The sequence below is a fragment of the Monodelphis domestica genome, chromosome 5 (genome assembly GCF_027887165.1).
Source record: "Monodelphis domestica isolate mMonDom1 chromosome 5, mMonDom1.pri, whole genome shotgun sequence".
In the NCBI taxonomy this organism is placed as follows: Eukaryota; Metazoa; Chordata; class Mammalia; order Didelphimorphia; family Didelphidae; genus Monodelphis; species Monodelphis domestica.
In genome coordinates, this window is record NC_077231.1 from 106,530,137 (window position 1) to 106,550,295 (window position 20,159).

Below are 20,159 nucleotides of genomic sequence, written 5' to 3' on the forward strand. Positions count from 1 at the left end.
TTTGAATCCTAACTAGGTCCTCCTAACTCTAGCCCTGGCACTTCTATCCACTTTGCCACCTAGCTGCCTTCAAGCAAGTTTTAATGTATTATTAGTTTAGTACAATTCACATGGGCTTGGCAATGTCTTGTTCCCCATTCTATAGACCAGTGATAGCTAGTGCCAGGCCCCACCCCTCAGAACAAGTACTGGATGTGCCCTCACCCTCCCCCTTAGCCCATTCCCAGTAGGCTGCTGGGCAGAGGGTCTGGAGATGTGAAAAAATGATGTCCGGTGTGGTGGAGAAGGGGAGGGGAGCAGTTCCACCCAAGGCCCTCTCCTTTCTATTAATGAACTGGGGGGGGGGGGGGGGGGGGATAGAGCATTTAGCACCCATGCCATAAGTTTGCCATCACTGCTATAGAGCATAAGCTTTAGCTATGTTGAAAGACAAGAGGCAATATTAAAGCTCTTTAGACCTTTTAACTTAAGTTCTGTGGGTCTACCTTCTAAGACTTTATCTAGCTGGCTGGAAAATTACATTTATTTCTGTTAAAACTTTTCTGTATCATTCTATTTGTAGCTTGTTTGCTTATCCCAAAGTAATTCATGTGAGATAACCATAATTACAAGTTCTAGATGATTTTGTCTGATTATGCTTAGGACAAACTTTTATTCTTTCTACATACTTTCATAAAGCATGCCATGCATGGATCTAGATTCCATAGAGAATTTCATTTAGATCTGGCTACTAGTCTCAAGTTAACATCATTCTTCACTTTCTAATATTCTAGCTTCATAATCCTCTAATATTACAGTTGACCCCCCAAAAAAAAAAACATTAACAAAGTTTTTGCCAAAGATAAAATTTTCTCTAAAGCTGTTACAGGTTTCCTCTCCTCCTCACTGTTGAGCTGTAGGCTGGACCCCTTTTAGCAACTTGCTTTCATGTTTGTAATGAACCAAATCTGTAAAAATTAGAGGCCCTACATAGATATTATATCAGGGAATGGGCACTCACACCCTACTCAGTAGGTTGACTCAATAAGGCTACCAAGAGAGAAGCTAAAAGACTCCATGAGGCACAGATAAAATGTCTAACTTAATATCTACCATGAAAGTACAAATTTTTGAAAACTATATTTAAAAACTTGCCCCCAAAATCCTAAAGAACTGTTTCCACGTTTAAGCACCTATTATTTTTTTTTTCATCTCAAATTATCTTGCCATTTTCCCCTTACCTTCAGTCTCCTAGTTTTTTCTATTATGAATTGTAAACCTCTTCTACCAAAAACATATTTAACTATACTCTTTAACATTTGTATCTTAAGTCAAAGGCTTCTGTTAATCTTTTTGCTATATTCCATCACTCTAGGCTCCTCATCCTTCTCAGTAACAAAGAGTATTGGGGGGAAATGACTCAGATGGACAGAAGAGACAAAAGGCTTAAGGGACATTCACCTATGAGAAAACATTGCCTCCCTCATTTTGTGGTTGTTAATTTAATGTGTTTTGCATGTTCGAAGTTGGAATATTATACTATTAGAATGTGCATTCAGAAATGTTTTTAAAAGCCACTCAAAGGAAGGGATTAGGAAAACTGTAGTAACCTTGTACCACCATGCAAAATTCTTTGTCTAGTTAGACATAGCCATATTAGAATCCCTCTGGCACAGAGTATCCTTTCTTTTATTGAGCACCCATTATATGAGCAGTTCTAAAGAATGATTATAGCTATTTTATTGCACAATGGTTTTTATTCAGTTCAGTCCACAAATTCAAATAATAGATGTCAGTTGGGCTCTAATCTGCATAAAGTTGGTCCCAAGTCCCATGTTATATTTGATCTTTGATAGTTGATCTCTCCGTCTTCCCCAGAGGCTTTTATTTCATAAAATCTCTCCATTTTCAAGTAAGGTCCCACCATTTCAACTCCATAGGACAGCCAGTTGTTTATTGTGGAATTTTGTTTTGATGGACATTTTTACAGTCTTCAGGAACCAGAGTTGATACTGAATTGAAGAGCTCCTTTTCCTTCTGTGAAGTGAATTTCCAAGCTTAGTTTTAAACCCTGTAGAGTAAACTGTATCCCATTTACTCTTACTGAAGACAATTGAAATATTCTACTTTAATGTGTAGTTAAGAAACTTGGGTAAATTTAACAGTGTTGGGTTATGATTGGGATAGAGAAATAAGTAGAATTCCTACTTGCTAATGAAATAATAAAGAGACAAAAGAGCTCAATGAGCTCAGTTCCTTTCTTTTTCCCAACCTGATATGGGATAATATGCAATCAGGAATAGAGAGTGATTATCACATGAACACCAAGACCATTAGTTATATGAATGTCATTGTAACAAGATTAACAAAGTGCCATGAGCCTGTTCTGCCACATGAAAATAGATTTGCAGTATAAAGCTGCCCTTTATTCTTGATAAACGATTTTACTTGTATTATAAAATTAAATGAATAAGCCACTGTACCTCTTTGTTCCTTAATTTTCCTATTCATAAAACAAGGGTTTTGGTTAAATGGCCCCAAAGATCCTTTGGAACTCTGAATCCTAGGAAATAAATGGTTAATCTACTTTTGCATATGAACATGGTTCAAACCCACTGTGTACTGTCACAAGTAAGAATGCTTACTCATTTGAAATATGGTACAAGGTTTTAAATACATGCTTTGACAGTGTCATTGAATTTTTTCAATTTTTAAAAACATTATCTTGGGCTTAGCATTAATTTTTTTTCTATTTCTAGGTTGAATGCACATTTTGAAGTGAATTCAGATTGTTCAGTCTCTCGATCAGAAATGTACTCTGAATACCTTTCAACTAGTACTAAATTAGCCCGAGGTGGAATCCTGACATCAACTGGATTTTATAAATGTCTTCGGTACGATCTCTGGTCTATATTCAAATAAATTATGAGTCTTCATCATACTTTTTGATTACTGTTATTGTTCTCTGGGGAGGAAAAAATCCCAAATTTTTGTTCACCCTAAAGCTCACTGGTACCTGGAATCATTTGCTATATATTGAAGATAGGTGGATTTGAAACTTTATGGATAAGGTTTTTATTATAATATTTGATTGAATATTATAAAACTTTTAAAAGTAACCAATTGAGTCTAATTGAATTCTTTTCCATTATGAAAGTAATTTTACTCTTTTAGGAATGCTATACTTTAAACATCATGATAGCAAGAATTGCCAAAAATTCAATATAATTTCTTGATAAGTTGTTGTCTGTGAAAAATTAGGAACTACTTTTCCATTCTTTCCTTTTCTACTTGTTTTGTTTTTGAATAAATGACTATAGTAATGTCAAGTACATTGTATGTCCAATACTTATGTAAAACAGTATTTTGCTGTTAGAATTTGAGCTTTTTTGGAAATCTTGTGGGGAATTAGTAATTATTTTAAAAGCTAATAAACCTACTTGTGTTTGACAGAACGGTCTTTCCAAATCATACGGTGAAGAGAGTTGAGGATGCAAATAACAACGCGCAGGCACATATACATGTAGTAGGGGTAAAACGAAGGGCAATACCACTTCCCATTCAGATGTACTATCAGCAACAACCAACTTCTACGCCTGTGGTCCGTGTTGAGTCTGTTCCAGATGTGTCTCCAACTCCTTCACCAGCAGGTTTAATTTTATTATTACATTTTCAATTGAAGTTAATTGATAAGGCGTAAGGAAAAAGGAGCAAATTAATTACAAAAAGAGTTTTGTAATGACTTTTACAAAGTTACAGATATGCTTCTTTAGCTCGTAGTATTGTGAGATTAGTGATGCTACATCAAGATGGTTTAGCTTGAAACTTGTCACAGATTTTTTCCCCAGGTATATGGAAGGATGAATTCTTCCAGCTTAATGTTTGATTCATTTGGTTTCTATGATTGATTTGCTTTTCTTCTATTTTTAGGACTCCCTCATGGACCACAAACTATAGGAAACCATTTTCAACGTACTCCTGCTAACAACCAGTCTTCAAATTTAACAGCAACACAAATGTCTTTTCCAATCCAAGGTGTTCATACTGTGGCACAGACTGTTTCTAGAATTCCACCAAATCCTTCAGTTCATACACAGCAGCAGCAAAATGCTACAGTGACTGTCATACAAAATAAAGCTCCAATTTCTTGTGAAGTAGTTAAGGCTGCAGTCATTCAGAGTACTATTCCCCAAACGGCAGTTCCTGTTAGTATTGCTGTTGGAAGTGGAGCAGCGCAGGCTTCCATTGTTCCGAATCACTCGTCGGGACCACAACCAGTGACTGTGGTCAGTTCTCAAACGTTACTTCACCATCCTCCAGTGATTCAGCAGCCGTCCCCGCTCCATGCAGTGGTACCAGGACAGATCTCCTCAGGCACTCCGGTGACAGTCATTCAGCAGGCCGTACCCCAGAGTCACATATTTGGCAGAGTACAGAACCTACCAGCATGCCCTTCCACGGTTTCCCAAGGCCAGCCATTACTCACCACGTCATCCCAACCTGTGCAAACTTCATCTCAGCCGTCGTCTTCGAGCAGCCAGCAACAGGACACCGTCATCATTACTCCCCAGCAGTATGTAACAACTTCGGCCTCCAATATTGTCTCTGCTACTTCGGTACAAAGTTTCCAAGTAGCAGCTGGCCAAATGGTTACAATAGCTGGAGTCCCGAGCCCCCAGACGTCCCGGGTGGGCTTTCAGAACATTGCCCCCAAGCCCCTCCCTTCTCAGCAGGTTCCATCCACAGTGGTCCCGCCGCCGATCCAGCAGCCGCAGCAGCAGGCCCAGCAAAGTGTGGTGATCGTGAGCCAGCCGGCTCAGCAAGGTCAAACGTATGCACCAGCCATTCACCAAATTGTTCTTGCTAATCCAACCACCCTCCCAGCAGGTCAAACCGTCCAGCTACCTGGACAGCCAAACCTAACTCCATCTTCCTCACCGTCACCTGGACCAAATAGCCAAGTCCCGTCTGTTATGTCATCTCCACCTTCTACTCCTCAGGCCCAGGGTCCTCCTCCAACGGTGAGTCAGATGCTCTCCGTGAAAAGGCAGCAACAGCAGCAGCATTCACCAGCACCTCCACCACCGCAGGTACAAGTACAAGTTCAGCAGCCACAACAGGTACAGATGCAAGTTCAGCCGCAACAAACAAACACAGGAGTCAGCCAGCCTGCTTCTGGTGAATCCAGTCTGATAAAACAGTTACTGCTTCCAAAGAGAGGTCCTTCGACTCCGGGGGGCAAGCTTATCCTCCCAGCTCCGCAGATTCCACCCCCTAATAATGCCCGGGCCCCCAGCCCGCAGGTGGTCTATCAGGTGACCAACAACCAAACGCAAGGTTTTGGAGTACAAGGGCAGTCTCAAGGTCAGCAGCTATTGGTTGGGCAGCAAAATGTTCAGCTGGTCCAAAGTGCAATCCCGCCAGCAGGGGGAGTACAGACAGTACCTATCTCCAACTTGCAGATATTGCCAGGCCCACTGATCTCAAACAGCCCAGCAACTATTTTCCAGGGGACTTCGGGCAATCAGGTTACAATAACAGTTGTGCCAAATACTAGTTTTGCTACTGCAACCGTGAGTCAGGGAAATGCAACTCAGATCATCGCCCCAGCAGGAATTACCATGAGTGGAGCACAAACAGGAGTTGGACTTCAGGTGCAAACACTTCCAGCTACTCAAGCACCTCCAGCTGGACAATCATCATGTGCTACTGCTGCTGCTCCCCCATTCAAAGGTGATAAAATAATTTGCCAAAAGGAGGAGGAAGCAAAGGAAGCAACAGGTTTACATGTTCATGAACGTAAAATTGAAGTCATGGAAAACCCATCCTGCCGAAAAGGAGTTGCAAACACCAGCAATGGGGATACAAAAGAAAATGAAATGCAGGTGGGAAGTCTTTTAAATGGGAGAAAGTATAGTGACTCAAGTCTACCTCCTTCAAACTCAGGGAAAAGTCAGAATGAGACCACCCAGTGCTCACAAATCAGTAATGGGCCATCATTAGATTTGGGTGAGAATGGAGCTCCTGGAAAGCAGAACTTGGAACAAATGGACACACAAGAATTCAAAAGTGATTTGAAAAAACCCCTAGTTAATGGAATCTGTGATTTTGATAAGGGAGATGGTTCTCATTTAAGCAAAAACATTCCAAATCACAAAACTTCCAATCATGTAGGAAATGGTGAGATATCACCAGTGGAGCAAGGGAATTTAGATGCCACTCAGCAAGATACTGCCAAAGGTGATCAAATAGAAAGAATTTCTAATGGACCTGTATTAACTTTGGGTGGGTCATCATCTGTAAGCAGTATACAGGAGGCCACAAATGTGATAGCCCAGCAACTTAGTGGTACCAACACTGATTTATCTAATGGACCTTTAGCTTCAAGTTTGAGTTCAGACGTGCCTCAGCAACGCCCAAGTGTAGTTGTCTCACCACACACTGCAACCTCTGTTATACAGGGGCATCCAGTCATAGCAGTACCCCACTCAGGATCTAGAGCATCCCAATCTCCCTTATCATCTGAAGTTCGGTCTACTAATGGCACAGCAGAATGCAAAACTGTAAAGAGGCCAGCAGAGGATATTGATAGGGAAACAGTCCCCGGAATTCCAAATAAAGTAGGAGTTAGAATTGTTACAATCAGTGACCCCAATAATGCTGGCTGTAGTGCAACAATGGTTGCAGTACCAGCAGGAGCGGATCCAAGCACTGTAGCTAAAGTAGCAATAGAAAGTGCTGTTCACCAAAAGCAGCAGCATCCACCAACATATGTACAGAACATAGCCACACAGGTATGTTCACTCTCCTGTTTCTTTTACTCTAAAAATTGTGGTGTATTTTTTTTAAATTTTATAACAGTTGTGTTTTGGGGGGGGGGGTATATAATTATTAGCTCATCTGTGTTTTCTCCTGTCTAGCCCTGAAAAGTTGTAAAGTTATTTTAGTGCAAATATGTAACAAACCTACTGTGCTTTTTTTTTCAGTTCTTATTACTGTCACATTTTTAGTCAAGTAGTTTTAAAAAATCAATTTTACATAATTTAAAGAATCTTTTTAATTTTTTCTCCTAATGCTGACCAAGCTAACTTATGAATTTTCTAGAAAAATGACTAACTAGTGATACTTGAAAATCTTTATTTCCTCACATTTTTAAAAGATTTTGCAAATACTACTAGGACAGATAATTTCTGTATTTTAACTTTTGCATTTTGAAGTATATTTATGTAAGTAACGTGTTTGCCAGCATCTTTGTATAATGAACCCCATAGAGATCACATTGTTTTGTTTTTCTTTAAAATGCTAAAATTCTTGCTTGATATTCTTATATATCAAATAAATTATATTATTTCTACTTACTACAATCTTAAGATATCTTGAATTTAGATATGACTATGCTCTAAACAATATTATCATAATAATTTTGTTATTTTATTGCCCTTCCCCATTTCATTCTCAAGTTTCTGCTATATCTTCCATGTTTTCCATCAAAGTTGTTAATAACAACATAAGAAAACATTCTCCAATGAAATGATATCCATTTGGAAATTCTGGGATCACATTCCAGTTATGAAAGAGATAGTTGAAATAAGTGACCGTTAAATTTTCAGGTTTAACCCCACATTGTCATTATCTTAAGGGTTTATCCCTATTCTGCTAGTGCCAAATCTGGCTGACTCTATTCTGGTTTGGGTCATTAGTTATTTAAAAGTTTTCAGTAGTCACTGTCAACAATAGGCCGAAGTAGGTATAGAAAAAACAGCCCAAGATATAGTAACATATCACAATATTCATACTTCAGAAACTCCAGTCCTTTTAGTTTGATGCTTTATATAAGTATTTGAACTTGGATAGCATTATACTTGATCATAATTTGATTCTAATTAATATATATAGCATATACAGATACGCATAAATATATTTCTAAATCTTTAAGAGCACTAAAATATTCTGTTTATTTTTAAAATACACACTAGGTATTAACCTGATTTGCAACTTTACAACTTACTAAAATAATGAGAAAGCATACTAAATTTATGATTCTGCTTTTAAACATTTTCAAGTTCACTTGTATGGTATTCTCTCTTCTAGAATTATTAATGACTCCAGTTAGATAGTAGAAATCCAAATCATTTGTGATAATTGACAAATTTAACCAATTTTAAGAAGAGTCTTGTATCGGGTAATTCATTGAACCTTAATTTTTGTCTTTATCTCCCTATCTCATATTCAGTTCTATTAACTCAATATCAAAAGCATCATTATTATATTCCCTAAGAACCTATCAGCAGTGATGAAAAATTACCATTAGAAAGTTTGGATTTATATTTTTCTTAAATTATAAAATTTCAGAGCTTCCAAATAACTTTAGTACATCAATATATATTGTGTGTGTACTTGTCTTTATGTATGTGACAGAGATGGGGGAGGGGGAACATGTATTCTTTAATAGTAGAATCATAAACTTGTAGGATCTTGTTAGAGAACAATTTGAATATTGCACAGTAAAAGTTACATTCATTACATTCTTAAGGCTTTTCTCCAGTATGAAATCTCATAATGAGAATCACACATTCTCAGAGTTGGAAAGGACCTCAGAGACCATTCAGTTCAGGTATATGTATATCTTTAGCCCCTAAATGTGTCCAAAAAGTTATCATTCAGCTTTTGCTTAAAAGCATCCATTGAGAGGTAAACTACTGCCACTCAACCCAGCACTGTCTATCATTAGAAAACCCTAGTTGCCATCAGGTTTTTCTTTTAAAATTTCATTCATTGTTCTTAATTCTACTCTCTGGGATCAAACCTATCAAATCTCATCTCTTTACCATATTAAAAGCAACTATTACATATATATATATATTTTTTTGGCATTTTTTTCCTCTCTAGTCTAAATATTCCTTAGTTCTTTCACTAATTACACCTGTGATACAATGTAGAGGTTCTTCTCGATACTAGATACCAAGTCCTTTTGTCTACTAAAGTGTGGTATCAGAAATTAAAGGCCATTTAAAACAATAGATCTTTAAGGCATTGGTAAATTTTAATCTTTTGCCCTGTTATATTTAGCACTCATATATTCAGGTTTTAATCATTGTTATTTTAAAATCTCTTATGGAATTGCATTTTGTTTGCTTGTATTGATAAAAAAATAATTTGAAGTTAAAATAATATCCTAGCTCCCGCTCATGGAGAAGTCATTCCTTGATTCAAACATAGAAAATACCAAAAAGAAAACATAGACAACATAGAAAAATTAAATTATATTAAAACTTACTTCAGCTTATTTTTTTCATTATGAAGAGATAAACATTCCCTAAACAAGCAAGCTATATAGTTAAAACTGAACATTCTGAAAATCACTGTAATATTTTGATCACTTTACTTTCTTAGTATCTTGGAAAGTTAGTATGAAGTTATTTTGAAAACTAAATAATTTTTCCTTTAAAAACATGATTAAGTTTATTTCTATTTTACATCCTTACCCAGTTTGGAAATAAATGCTATTTTAATATATAATTGGGAAGGATACTAGACATAAGCCATCATGATAAGAGCACCTACCATGTACTAAGTGCTAGAGAAAGGCAAATGATAATCACAAACCAGTGGAGAAGATAACAAGCAAACAAATGTGTGCAAATCAATTATACCTAGGATAAATAGGAAACAACCAACCTAAGGAAGGCATGGGAATTAATTGAGGTGGGGAGGTGGGGAAACACCTCTGTGGAAGATGTTATTTTAGATGGATCTTGAAGCAAGTAAGGGAGCCAGGAGGTGGGGATGAAGATGTCCCCTGTGAGGGGGCACAGTCCACCCCCCCCCCCCCCCCCCAATAATGGAGCCAAGAGATGAAATATCCTGTTTGTGGAAAAGCAAGGAGGCCAGTATCACCAGGTTGCATAGTATGTGGAGTGGGAAGGGAGACCGGAGACATATGTAAGCTATAAGAAGAATGGGGAGATGATTTTGAGCACTAAACAAAGGATTTTGTATTCCATTTCTGAGTTAATAAGGAGTGTATTGAGTAGAGAAGTGACATGGTCAGACCTGCACTTCAGGAATATCACTTTGGCATCTGAATAAAAGATGGATTATAGTGACTGCAGAGAATTGTGGCAGACTTACTAGCATGGACACTGTAATGAAATCCCTGGGAGTAATGATATCACCAAATGTAGTATAGCAGGAGAAGGGAAGCCAATCTAGAACAAAGCCCTGTTACCCAGGGTTAGTAGACCTGCACTGGATGAAAATGCAGCAAAGGAGACAGAGAAGGAGCAGTCAGGACAGGAAGAGAACCTAGAAAGAAAAGAGTATTAAGAAGAAAGGGTTTGACAGTTGCAGAGAGACTAAAAAGAATGAGGATTGAGGAAAAAAATCCTTAAAGTAACATTAGGGTATTATCAACTTGTTGCCACCTTGCTTTTGCCCTCCTCACACAGACTGTATCACCAAAGTATCCTTCTTCAGTAACTGGCTCAAAATCCTGCTTACATTTTCTACAATTCTAGTCTGACACTAGATAAATTAGCTTAAAAATATGTCCTTTTATTATGTCATTCCTCTGTTCATTAACATTTAATGATTGAATGCAATAGGATATTAAAACTTGCTAAACTGTCATTTGTTGCCCCAACCTGCTATCAAAACCTTTCTGTTTCTCATTATAAACTCTTCCTACAGCAAAGATGATTTTATTGTCTTGAGTATATATTGCTTTCGTATCCTTGTTTTTTAATATTTTTTCTCTTTGTAATCCCTTTCTTTCCTTTCTCTGCTTGTGTAAATTGTATCTGTCATTCAAGATCTACTTCAAAGATCCACAAAGCTTGTTTTTTCTCCTTTCTCTGAATTACCATAAACCACTTATTGTTTGGCATTTATCATTATTGTTTACTTTTTTACATGCTTGTCATTTTATAGACTAGATTGTAAGCTCTTAAAGGGCAAGGACACAAAAGTTTATATACTTCTTGTCTCCTATTGCAAATTCCACATGGTACATTCTCAGTAAATATCTGTTGACTGAAGGAAAAAGTCTTTTAACTCCTAAATGTTTTGAATTCTCCCTGGAAGGTAGATCATCAAAGGCTATAGTTATTTAAGTTTAGTTCCTTTTTTCTTTATCCAGCTATGTATTTTCTTCCCTTTATACTGGAGTATAATAATATAACTTCTTTTCATCAAATTTCATGATTATAAAGTTTTCGTGTGATAGATAATATATAGATAATAATAGCAACTAAACAAAATACATAAACAAGATAAAAAGACAATTGAGCTGAACATTTTGAATATAATCTGATATGTAATTGATAGCTAAAAATATCCCACATTAGTAGGTAAATAAAAAGTGTTTTTCCTCTTGCACAGCACCCCTAAAGCTCAAATTTTAAAAATAATTTTTTAATGTTGGGGTGTGAATTTGGAAGAGTATTTGGAGAGGGAAGAAACAGAAGGAATTGTATTGGTTTGCCACTAGAAAAGAGTTTGTAATAACAAACTGATGAATCCTTTAACTTGAATGGACAAAAAACTCATCCGATTAAGGGAGTTGATCTTAGAAGTTAACTTAATGAACATATACATAGGTACATAATTATTCAAATTTTTGTACTGTTTGCTGCTAGCCCAGGTGAAGCATATTAGTAAATTAATCATGGATGAGAAAATATTTGGTGTTTCAATGTAGAAAGTAAAGTTTTTCTTAAGGGTTGAAATCTCCAAATAAAAAATTTCAGTTGGGAAATGATTTAAAATGAATTATTTTAGTTCTGTATAGTGATGATTAAATGTAATTTATTTACCTATATTTTGTTTCTTTGTGAAATAAAAGAATCTAAATATTTTTAAGACTTTTCAAAAAAATCACGTGTACTTATTAATTTATAAACTCTGAAAGAAAAATAGCACTTGGTATGTTCATAGATAACAGCACAATTTTTCATGTACAGTTATTAGAATGAACTGTAAAAATGTATTTATGTTTTTCTTTATTATTTAAACATTTATGCATTTGTAATTTTTCAACAGAGCACATCTGTGACACCAGTACCAACTGTTCAAGTACAGGGCCAGCATAACAGTTCTCAGCCATCTCCATTCAGTACATCCAGTCAACACGGGGAACAAGTGAAAAAACCTGGACAAAACTTCATGTGTCTGTGGCAGTCTTGTAAAAAGTAAATGGCTGTTTTATTTAATATACTAGTATATGTTAGAAATATTCTTTTAGGAATGAGCTTTTAGTTAAACTCAATTCTATTAATAACAACATTTTATTTTAAGAGAAACTGGTTTTTAGCAAAAGAATTTCTATTTTAGAAGTTATTCTATAAAACTTCCTTTTTGATAGATATAGAAGTTGTGTTTAAATATATTATTTGTATATAAAAGGATATCTTGATACATGAAAGTTATAATTGTTTCAGCATTTTACAAGTCTCTTGAACATTTCTAGACTTAGAAGCCACATATTGGAGGTTCCGGTCAAGATGGTAGCTTAGAGGCAGAAGCCACATATTATCAAGAGAGAGAATAGGTTTGACAGAAAATTTTAGAATAATATTAATGAATTAAATACCATCTTAATTCCTGAGACAATATCTATATATTGTTGATTCTTCAGAAGCATAAATTTATATAAAACTTATTTTGAAAAGTTTTTCCTCATATGCTATTTTTCCCCAATTAATATACTTTTATGTTCTCTCCATCCTACTAAAACCCACCTACTCTCCCTATTTCCATATTCCTATTAATAAAAGAAAAAATATCCTCATTCAAAGTTATATAACAACTGTGCCCACATTGGCCACACCTAAATGGATTTTCTATTCTACAACTTGTATATTCTTCATCATTGGTCATCTGGAATTCTGCTTTGGTCTTTGCATTGATTAGATAGATCTTCAGTCTTTCAAAGTTGTTAGCACTATCTAGGTAAATTTCAACAAAAATTAGAAGCCCATCCATTATTACAGGAACTTAATTTATGTTCTGCATTACATTTCAGTTCATGGCATTCATCCAACATCTGCCAAGAAATAAAGAGATCTCTAACTTATTGTAAGCCTTCTGTAGAGACTTACTCAAGGACTCTGAATAGTCAGAACATAAAACAGGGATCGCTGCTCACCTGTAGGGTTTCTCCAGATGGTCTGTGGGTTCATCTTTTATAGCATCAATTTTCCTAATAAGATAATGGTTTCTTTTATTCATCATTGAATACATATAATGAATTAGTAATTTATCTGTAGCTTTATACATCTTCGGAAACAAAGAGAATTGTATGTTTTTACTTCAAAAGCAGAAGTTGATGAGTTATATAGTTCCCTGAGTCTTTTTATACCAAAGTAGAGAGTGGTTTGAAAAGTTTTGAAAGTAATTTCTCTAGAGTACTATAATTTGTAGAGCCCAATTAATGAACCTTGAAAATGTGAGTCTCTTTCTCACTATTAGCATCAAAATAGACAATTGTATATGTGTAGAAATTAATTATTCTGTATTATGTAATTGTAACAATTTGGGGGGTGGGATTCCATACAGATAAATTAAATAGGTATATTCTCCTGGTTTCTTATTACCTTCAGTGGATAGACTACAAATGTATATTTTTGCTTTTGAATTTTGGTCTCTTCGTTATATTTATTGCATGTTCCTCATAGGATAAATGCAAACAAGAAATTTTGCTGGATGATTTAATTTCCTTTTCAGTAATTGTAGTAGGTCTTTCACTGCCATAGAATTTGTAAAATTTTGTCAATGTTTCTTGGCAATTTAAAATAAAGCATTTATTTAGACCTAGCCAGTTTTGGAACTGACCTACACAGATATTCCTAGAAAGATATAGTATCCCCTGTACTTAGTGAAACTTCATTAAAATTGAAAGCATTTTTTAAAAAGCTACTTCCTATGTTCCTAGCAACTGGGAACTAAACATTTTACCTCCTTCTTTTATATTTTGTTTTGTAGTGTTTGGCACTTTTAAAATAGCTATTTGTGCTCTGCTGCTTTCTTGTGGCTGAATGTGACTTAATATCTTCTCTGAATATACATATATACTACTATCTGGTGTATATGATGCTGCTTCTTTGCCTCATATGGTACAAGTATTGTCCCTTAAACTCATCCATCATTTCTCTAATCTAGATGGATGGGAAGGAAGAAAGGAAGGGAGGGAGAAGATAACAGTAACATGCTGCTTAAAGTTATTATTTTATCAAAAAAATTTTAATAACCCTTACCTTCTGTCTTAGAATTATTAGATTTATTAAATTGTGGTTGGACTGATAATATATTAATTAGGTGGTTACCAGGGATTTAATTTCTAAATCCCAAAATGAATTACTAAAGTAAATGGAATTTATGCTAGTTTACAAATATTTACAATAGAAGGAAGATGTTAAGGAATAAGAGAGAAAGAAAATTCTGGCTTCTTCTGATACCAGTTAGAATCTCTAAGCCTCAGCCAGGGGAAGAGAGTCTCAAGAAGATGGGCTTTACCTGGAGGCTTCATGCCTCTAGAAAGGTGGGGTCACTAAATCAGCTTTTCACTCATCAATGGTAACAGTCTAAAAGAAGTCCGGGTGTTGGTCTTCCAATTGCTCCTCTGCCCCTCATTCCAAGCCCAGGTGACTGACTGTCCTCTTCTGGCCTTTATGTCCTCTTTTTAAAGATCTTTTTCTTGTATGTCACCTCCCCTAAATTTTCACATCTACCAATCACAGCAGATTCTTTTCTCCAGGACTGCCCATTGTTTAGTTCTTACCTTCTTTGGTTAGATTTTCTCCAGAATTTCCCAATCTTTAGTTCTCACCTTCTCTGGTTAGATTATGTCTTTTGGGGTTACTTAACACCTCTTTTGTTAAGTTCGCCTTTTGTAGTTACTTAACACCTTTTTGTAGTTAAAACCTAAAAATAGATTGTAGCTTACAATTCTAGCTTCACTATAAAGGAAGAGCTAAGTACCTTCATTGTTACAATCAGGAGATATAGCTAAATCCAATCTTCACAGAATCAATACTAAGTATCAGTTCCAGGGAAGGACAGTAGGGACTAGCAATTGAGTTTAAGTGCTTTGCCAGAGTCACACAGCTAGGAAGTGTCTAAGGCCAGATTTCAATTCAGGACCTCCTGTCTCCAGACCTGGCTCTCTATCCACTGAGCCACCCAGCTACCCCTACTTTGAGTTATTATTCACATTTTTGGCTTCATACTTCTTATGCCTACCTTTTCTCCTGCTTTATCTTACCAGGGAAGGGAATAAGATTTTATATAGTATCTACTCTTTGCTAGATACAATGTATACTGAGTATTTCATAAATGTTGTCTCATTTCTTCCTCAAAACAAACCTGTGAGGTAAGTGCTATTATTTTCTTCATTTTATAGTTGAGGAAAATGAGGCAAACAAATAAATAACTTGCCCAGGGACACAGGACTAGAAGGTGTCTTGAGGCCAAATTGGCATTCAGGTTGTCCTCATGTCATTTGAACCTTACACCACCTTGCTGCCTCTATGCAAAAAAACAAACAAAAACCCTAAACTATTTGAAATGCATTTGTTCCCAGTAGGAATCCTTTCATCAATATTGAGCCCTAAAAGATTACAATTTGAAAGGTTGTACAGACTTTTAAAAATTCAATTTTTTAAATTGAATTAAAATTTCAAGTTTTAGCCAAGAAATTTCTCCCTTCTCCCATACGTTGAGAAGACAATACAAATCCCATCAGAAATAGGAACTCATGCAAAACAAATTTCCACATTAGCCATGTTCTTGCAAAGAAAGGCAAGAAAAAGAAAAAGCTTTAATCTGCATTTTGAGTCCATTATGAGGCTTTGGGAATTGTAGGCCATTATGTTGATCAAATCTTTCATAGCTGATCATTTTTATTATTGCTATGAATGCATAAGTTCTCCTGATACTGCTTAGCTCACTTTTCCTCAGTTCATAGAAGTCTTGCCAGGTTTCCCACTTTGTATCTTAAGCACATTACTGTTCCATTAAATTCCTCTACCAAATGTTCATGTTCAGTTGTGTCCAACTCTTCATGACCTTAATTGGGATTTTTTTGGCAAAGATACCAGAATGGTTTGTCATTTTCTTCTCCTTTCTGCTCATTTTACATATAAGGAAATGGAGGCTAACAGGGTGAAATGACTTGCCCTAGGTATGAGACCAAATATGAACTCAGATCTTCCTGACTGTAAGCCTGCCACTCTATCCACTGCACCACCGAAGTGCATCTTTTTTAGCTGTTCCCCAACTCATGAGCATACCGTCAGTTTCTAATTTTTTGCTACATAAATATTTATATTCATATTTATAAAGAAGTATTTTTGTACATATAGTCCCCTTTCTTCTTTCTTTGATCTCTTTAGGGTATAGATCCAATAGCAGTATTGCTGCTTCAAAGCACATGCACAGTATAGTTGTTTTTTGGACATAGTTTCAAATTGCTTTCCAGGATGGCTAGACTAGTTCATAGCTACCACTGGTGCATTATCGTATCGATTTTCCTACTTCTCTCCAGCATTTGATTTTTATCTTTTTGATCATCTTGGCCAATCTGATGGTTTGAAGTCATGTCTCAGAGTTGTTTTAATTCACATTTATCTAATCATTGGTGAGTTAAAACATTTTTACACATGACTTGATATCTTTGATTTTGACGATTTATCAGTTGGAAAATGGCACTCAATTCCTTAGGTATTCTAGAAATTAAACCTTTATAAGAGAAATTTGTGCAAAGTCCCCTCCCCCCCATTTCCTACTGCTCTTCTAATTTTTGCCGTGTTGTTTTTGCTTGAACAAAAACTTTTTAAATTCTAATGATCAAAATTATCTTCCTTATATCCTGTGAACCTCTCTCCCTCTTATTTGACCATAAACTCTTTCCCTATCAAAGATTTGGCAGATAATTTCTTTCAAACTTCACTAATTTGCTTATAATGTCACCCTTTATGTCTAAATCATTTTCCTGTTTTGAACATATCTTAGTATATAGGGTGAGATGTTGATCCAAGTCCTAGTTTCTGCCAGAATTCTTTCTATTTTTCTCCAACTTTTCACAGGTAATGAATTCCTGTCCTAAGAGCCTGGGACTTTTGGGTTTATCAAACACTTCAGCTTATGGTGTACCTAATATGTTCCATTGATTAACCACTCTTTCTTATTCAGTACCAAATTGTTTTGGTGATTATAATTTTGTAGTACACTTTGAATCTTATGTTACTTGCCTCTTTTCTTTTTTCTTTTTTAAAGAACTTGATTCCTTTGACATTCTTAATGTACTTTTCCTCCACATGAATTTTGTTCTTTGGTAATTTGATTAGTGTGGCATTGAATAAGTAAAGTTAATTTAGATAGTATTTTAATTTTTGTAATATTGGCTTGACCTATCCACAAATAATTAACATTTCTCCAATTACTTAATCTCCAATTATGTAATTTCTCCAATTACACACTTATGTGTGTCTTGACAGGTAGACTATAAAGTATTGTATGTTGTATGTAATCATTTTAAATTGTTTTCCTCTTTTTGTTTCATCCTGATGGGTTTACATGGTAATTAATATGCAGAAATGACAAGACTTTTTGTGGACTTAATTTATATCTTGTAATTTTGCTGTTTATTGTTTCCATCAAGTTTTTAGTTGACTCTCTAGGGTTCTCTAAATCATATCAAATGTGAAAAGTAATAGTTTTGTTTTGTTATTGCCTCTGCTTGTTTCTTCAATTTCTTTTTCTTCATCCTAATTATACTGTTAACATTTCTTTTCCAACACTCAATAATAGTGGTGATCATAGATTTCCTTGCTTTATTCCAATCTCATTGGAAAGGCTACTGACTCATTGGATCCATGACATAATATGTGTACTTGGTTTTAGATAAATACTACTACACATTTTAAGGAAAGTTATATTTATTCCTATGATTTCTAGTGAATTGTAAAAAAATAGTTGTGAGCATTTTATTGGGATTAGTTTTTCTTTAAGTGTTTTCTAGAATTCATTTATAAATTCATCTGATCCTGGGATCTCTTCCTGGAGAACTCATTTATAGGTTGTTCAGAGTTTTCTCCCAAGACAGAATTATTTTAAATATTTTATTTCCTGTTGTGGTTGTACAGGCAATTTATATTTTAATAAATGTGTATCCATTTACATCACCATTTTCATTGACATAGTTGGGCAAATAATCTCTAATAATTGCTTTAATTTCATCTTCATTGATCATGAATTTACTTTTTTCTATTTTCTTTTTTTATACTGGTTATCTTCCTTTAAAAAAATCAAATTAGTCAATATGTTTTCTATTTTATTTCTTTCCCCTAAAAAATCACCTACTACTTTGAGTTCAGTAATTTTTTTTTTTTTAATTTTTAATTTTGCTAATCTCTCCTTTGGTTTTCAGAATTTCTATTTTGCTGTTTAATTGATAGTTTTTAATTTGTTGCTTTTTTAGTTTTTAAGGTGCATACCTAATGTGTTGAACTGATCTTTCTCTCTTTTATTGATATATATACATGGGCCTCCGTACTTCCTCACAGGTTTGAAATTTCAAGGGGTATGAGTTAGCTTGTACTACTATTTGTCCAGACAGGATCTCAGGGTTTGGATATTTGGCTTGAGCACAGGTTCCTGATCCTTGGACAGCAGATACAGGGTGGGAGGTGGGGGTGTGTGTGATTTGCTCTTCCCTCCTTGCTACAGCTTCTTGCTTGCTCTGCTCTTCTTTCAACCCAGTGCCCCAGATGTTCTTTGCCCACCTTTTGGGTTTGTTTTTTTTTCTTGAAAGTTGTTTCATTCTATCTCCTTTTTGTTCTTTCACTCCTGTGTTTATTTGGTGGTGATATTTTAATCTTGGTCAGAGAGGATTTTCATGGTGGCACAGAGCTGCTCTGTATTACTTTACCGTCTTGGCTCCACCTTTAGTACCTTTTTGGAAAATGTCATTCTGTCTTTTAATTAAGTGCATTTTTGCTCTTGCTTTTTCTGAGATCATGATTGCTACACCTACCTTTTTTAAATTACTGCTGAAGTATAGCGTTCTGCTTTAGCCCCTCTTTTTTGATGTGTTTACTTCTCATTCTTGCCTTTTTGACTCCTCCCCTTGTGTAGGTTTAAATATATATGTGTATGTATATATAACTATATATTTATATATTTTTTGTTTTGTTTTAATCAACCGTCCTCTACATTTTGTGCCCCCCCCCCTCCACATCCAACTAAGAACATAAGGAAAACAAAAACCCATTAAAAACTTGTTTAAGTCAAATGAAAACAAATTTCTGTGTTGGCCTTGTATAAAACAATTTGTCAAATTCTGTATTCTGAGTCTCTCAGCTCTTTCCGAAAGTGGATATTGACATCATTAGACTTCTGGAATTTGTTATTTTGCTTATAAGAGTTCAGCACAATAGTATTCAATTGCATTTTTATACTATCTCCTTCCTTTTAATATTCCTTGTTTCCTCATTGGTCTATTTGAATTTTCAGGGAGTTGTTGCTTAGACAAGGTTTTGTACCTCTTCTTTGAAGCTTCTCTCTTTCCAATTCTTTCTTCAATAGATCTAATTTCTTTTCCAGTTTTTTTTTCCTGAGACACTCTCAATCCATTCATTTATTTAAAAGCTTTTTCTTGATTTGCAGCGAATGCTTAGTATCATTTCCAAGTCCGAAGGAATGGCAAGACCTAGTCAATTGAGGTTAAGTGACATCTCTAGTCACCTAGGTAGGAAGTGTCTGGGGTCAGATTTAAATCCAGGACCTCTCCTCTCTAGTCTTGGCTTTGTAGTCCTGACTCTTTATTTGCTTAGCCACCTACCTGCCCCTCAATTCATTCATAAAAACGTTTTGAACTCTTTTTTTTCCCTCTTAAATTCTTACTTCATCTCTCCTAGGAGATCTATTTATGTTTATGCCAAACTTTGTTTCTCTCTGAGACAGTGCTTATGTATGTTTTAAAGTCATTCTTCTGCATTTCTGTCTTGAGTGCCCTATCTTGTAACTCTTGTCTTCTATATTTGCTCCCCTATGCTTTATTTTTTATTGTACTTATTAACACTTTCTTTTAAATGTATATTAACATAATAGTAAAAAATTACTATTTGCTTTCTTTTATGGAATTTTTTGTTATCTATGTATTTCTAAATGTTTTATTAGTCTTC

General features: G+C 35.2%; 1 protein-coding gene across 14 annotated transcripts in view; it reads left to right on the plus strand.

Annotated features, from left to right (window-relative positions):
- ARID2 (AT-rich interaction domain 2) overlaps positions 1 to 20,159 on the plus strand; it is a 237,071-nt gene that overhangs the window by 197,399 nt on the left and 19,513 nt on the right. For all 14 annotated transcript variants that reach the window (XM_056799021.1, XM_056799014.1, XM_056799017.1 and 11 more), the window contains 4 exons: positions 2,739 to 2,873; positions 3,433 to 3,629; positions 3,910 to 6,773; positions 12,019 to 12,167. In XM_056799021.1, coding sequence (XP_056654999.1) covers positions 2,739 to 2,873; positions 3,433 to 3,629; positions 3,910 to 6,773; positions 12,019 to 12,167 — 3,345 coding nt within the window. The remainder of the gene's footprint in view (positions 1 to 2,738; positions 2,874 to 3,432; positions 3,630 to 3,909; positions 6,774 to 12,018; positions 12,168 to 20,159) is intronic.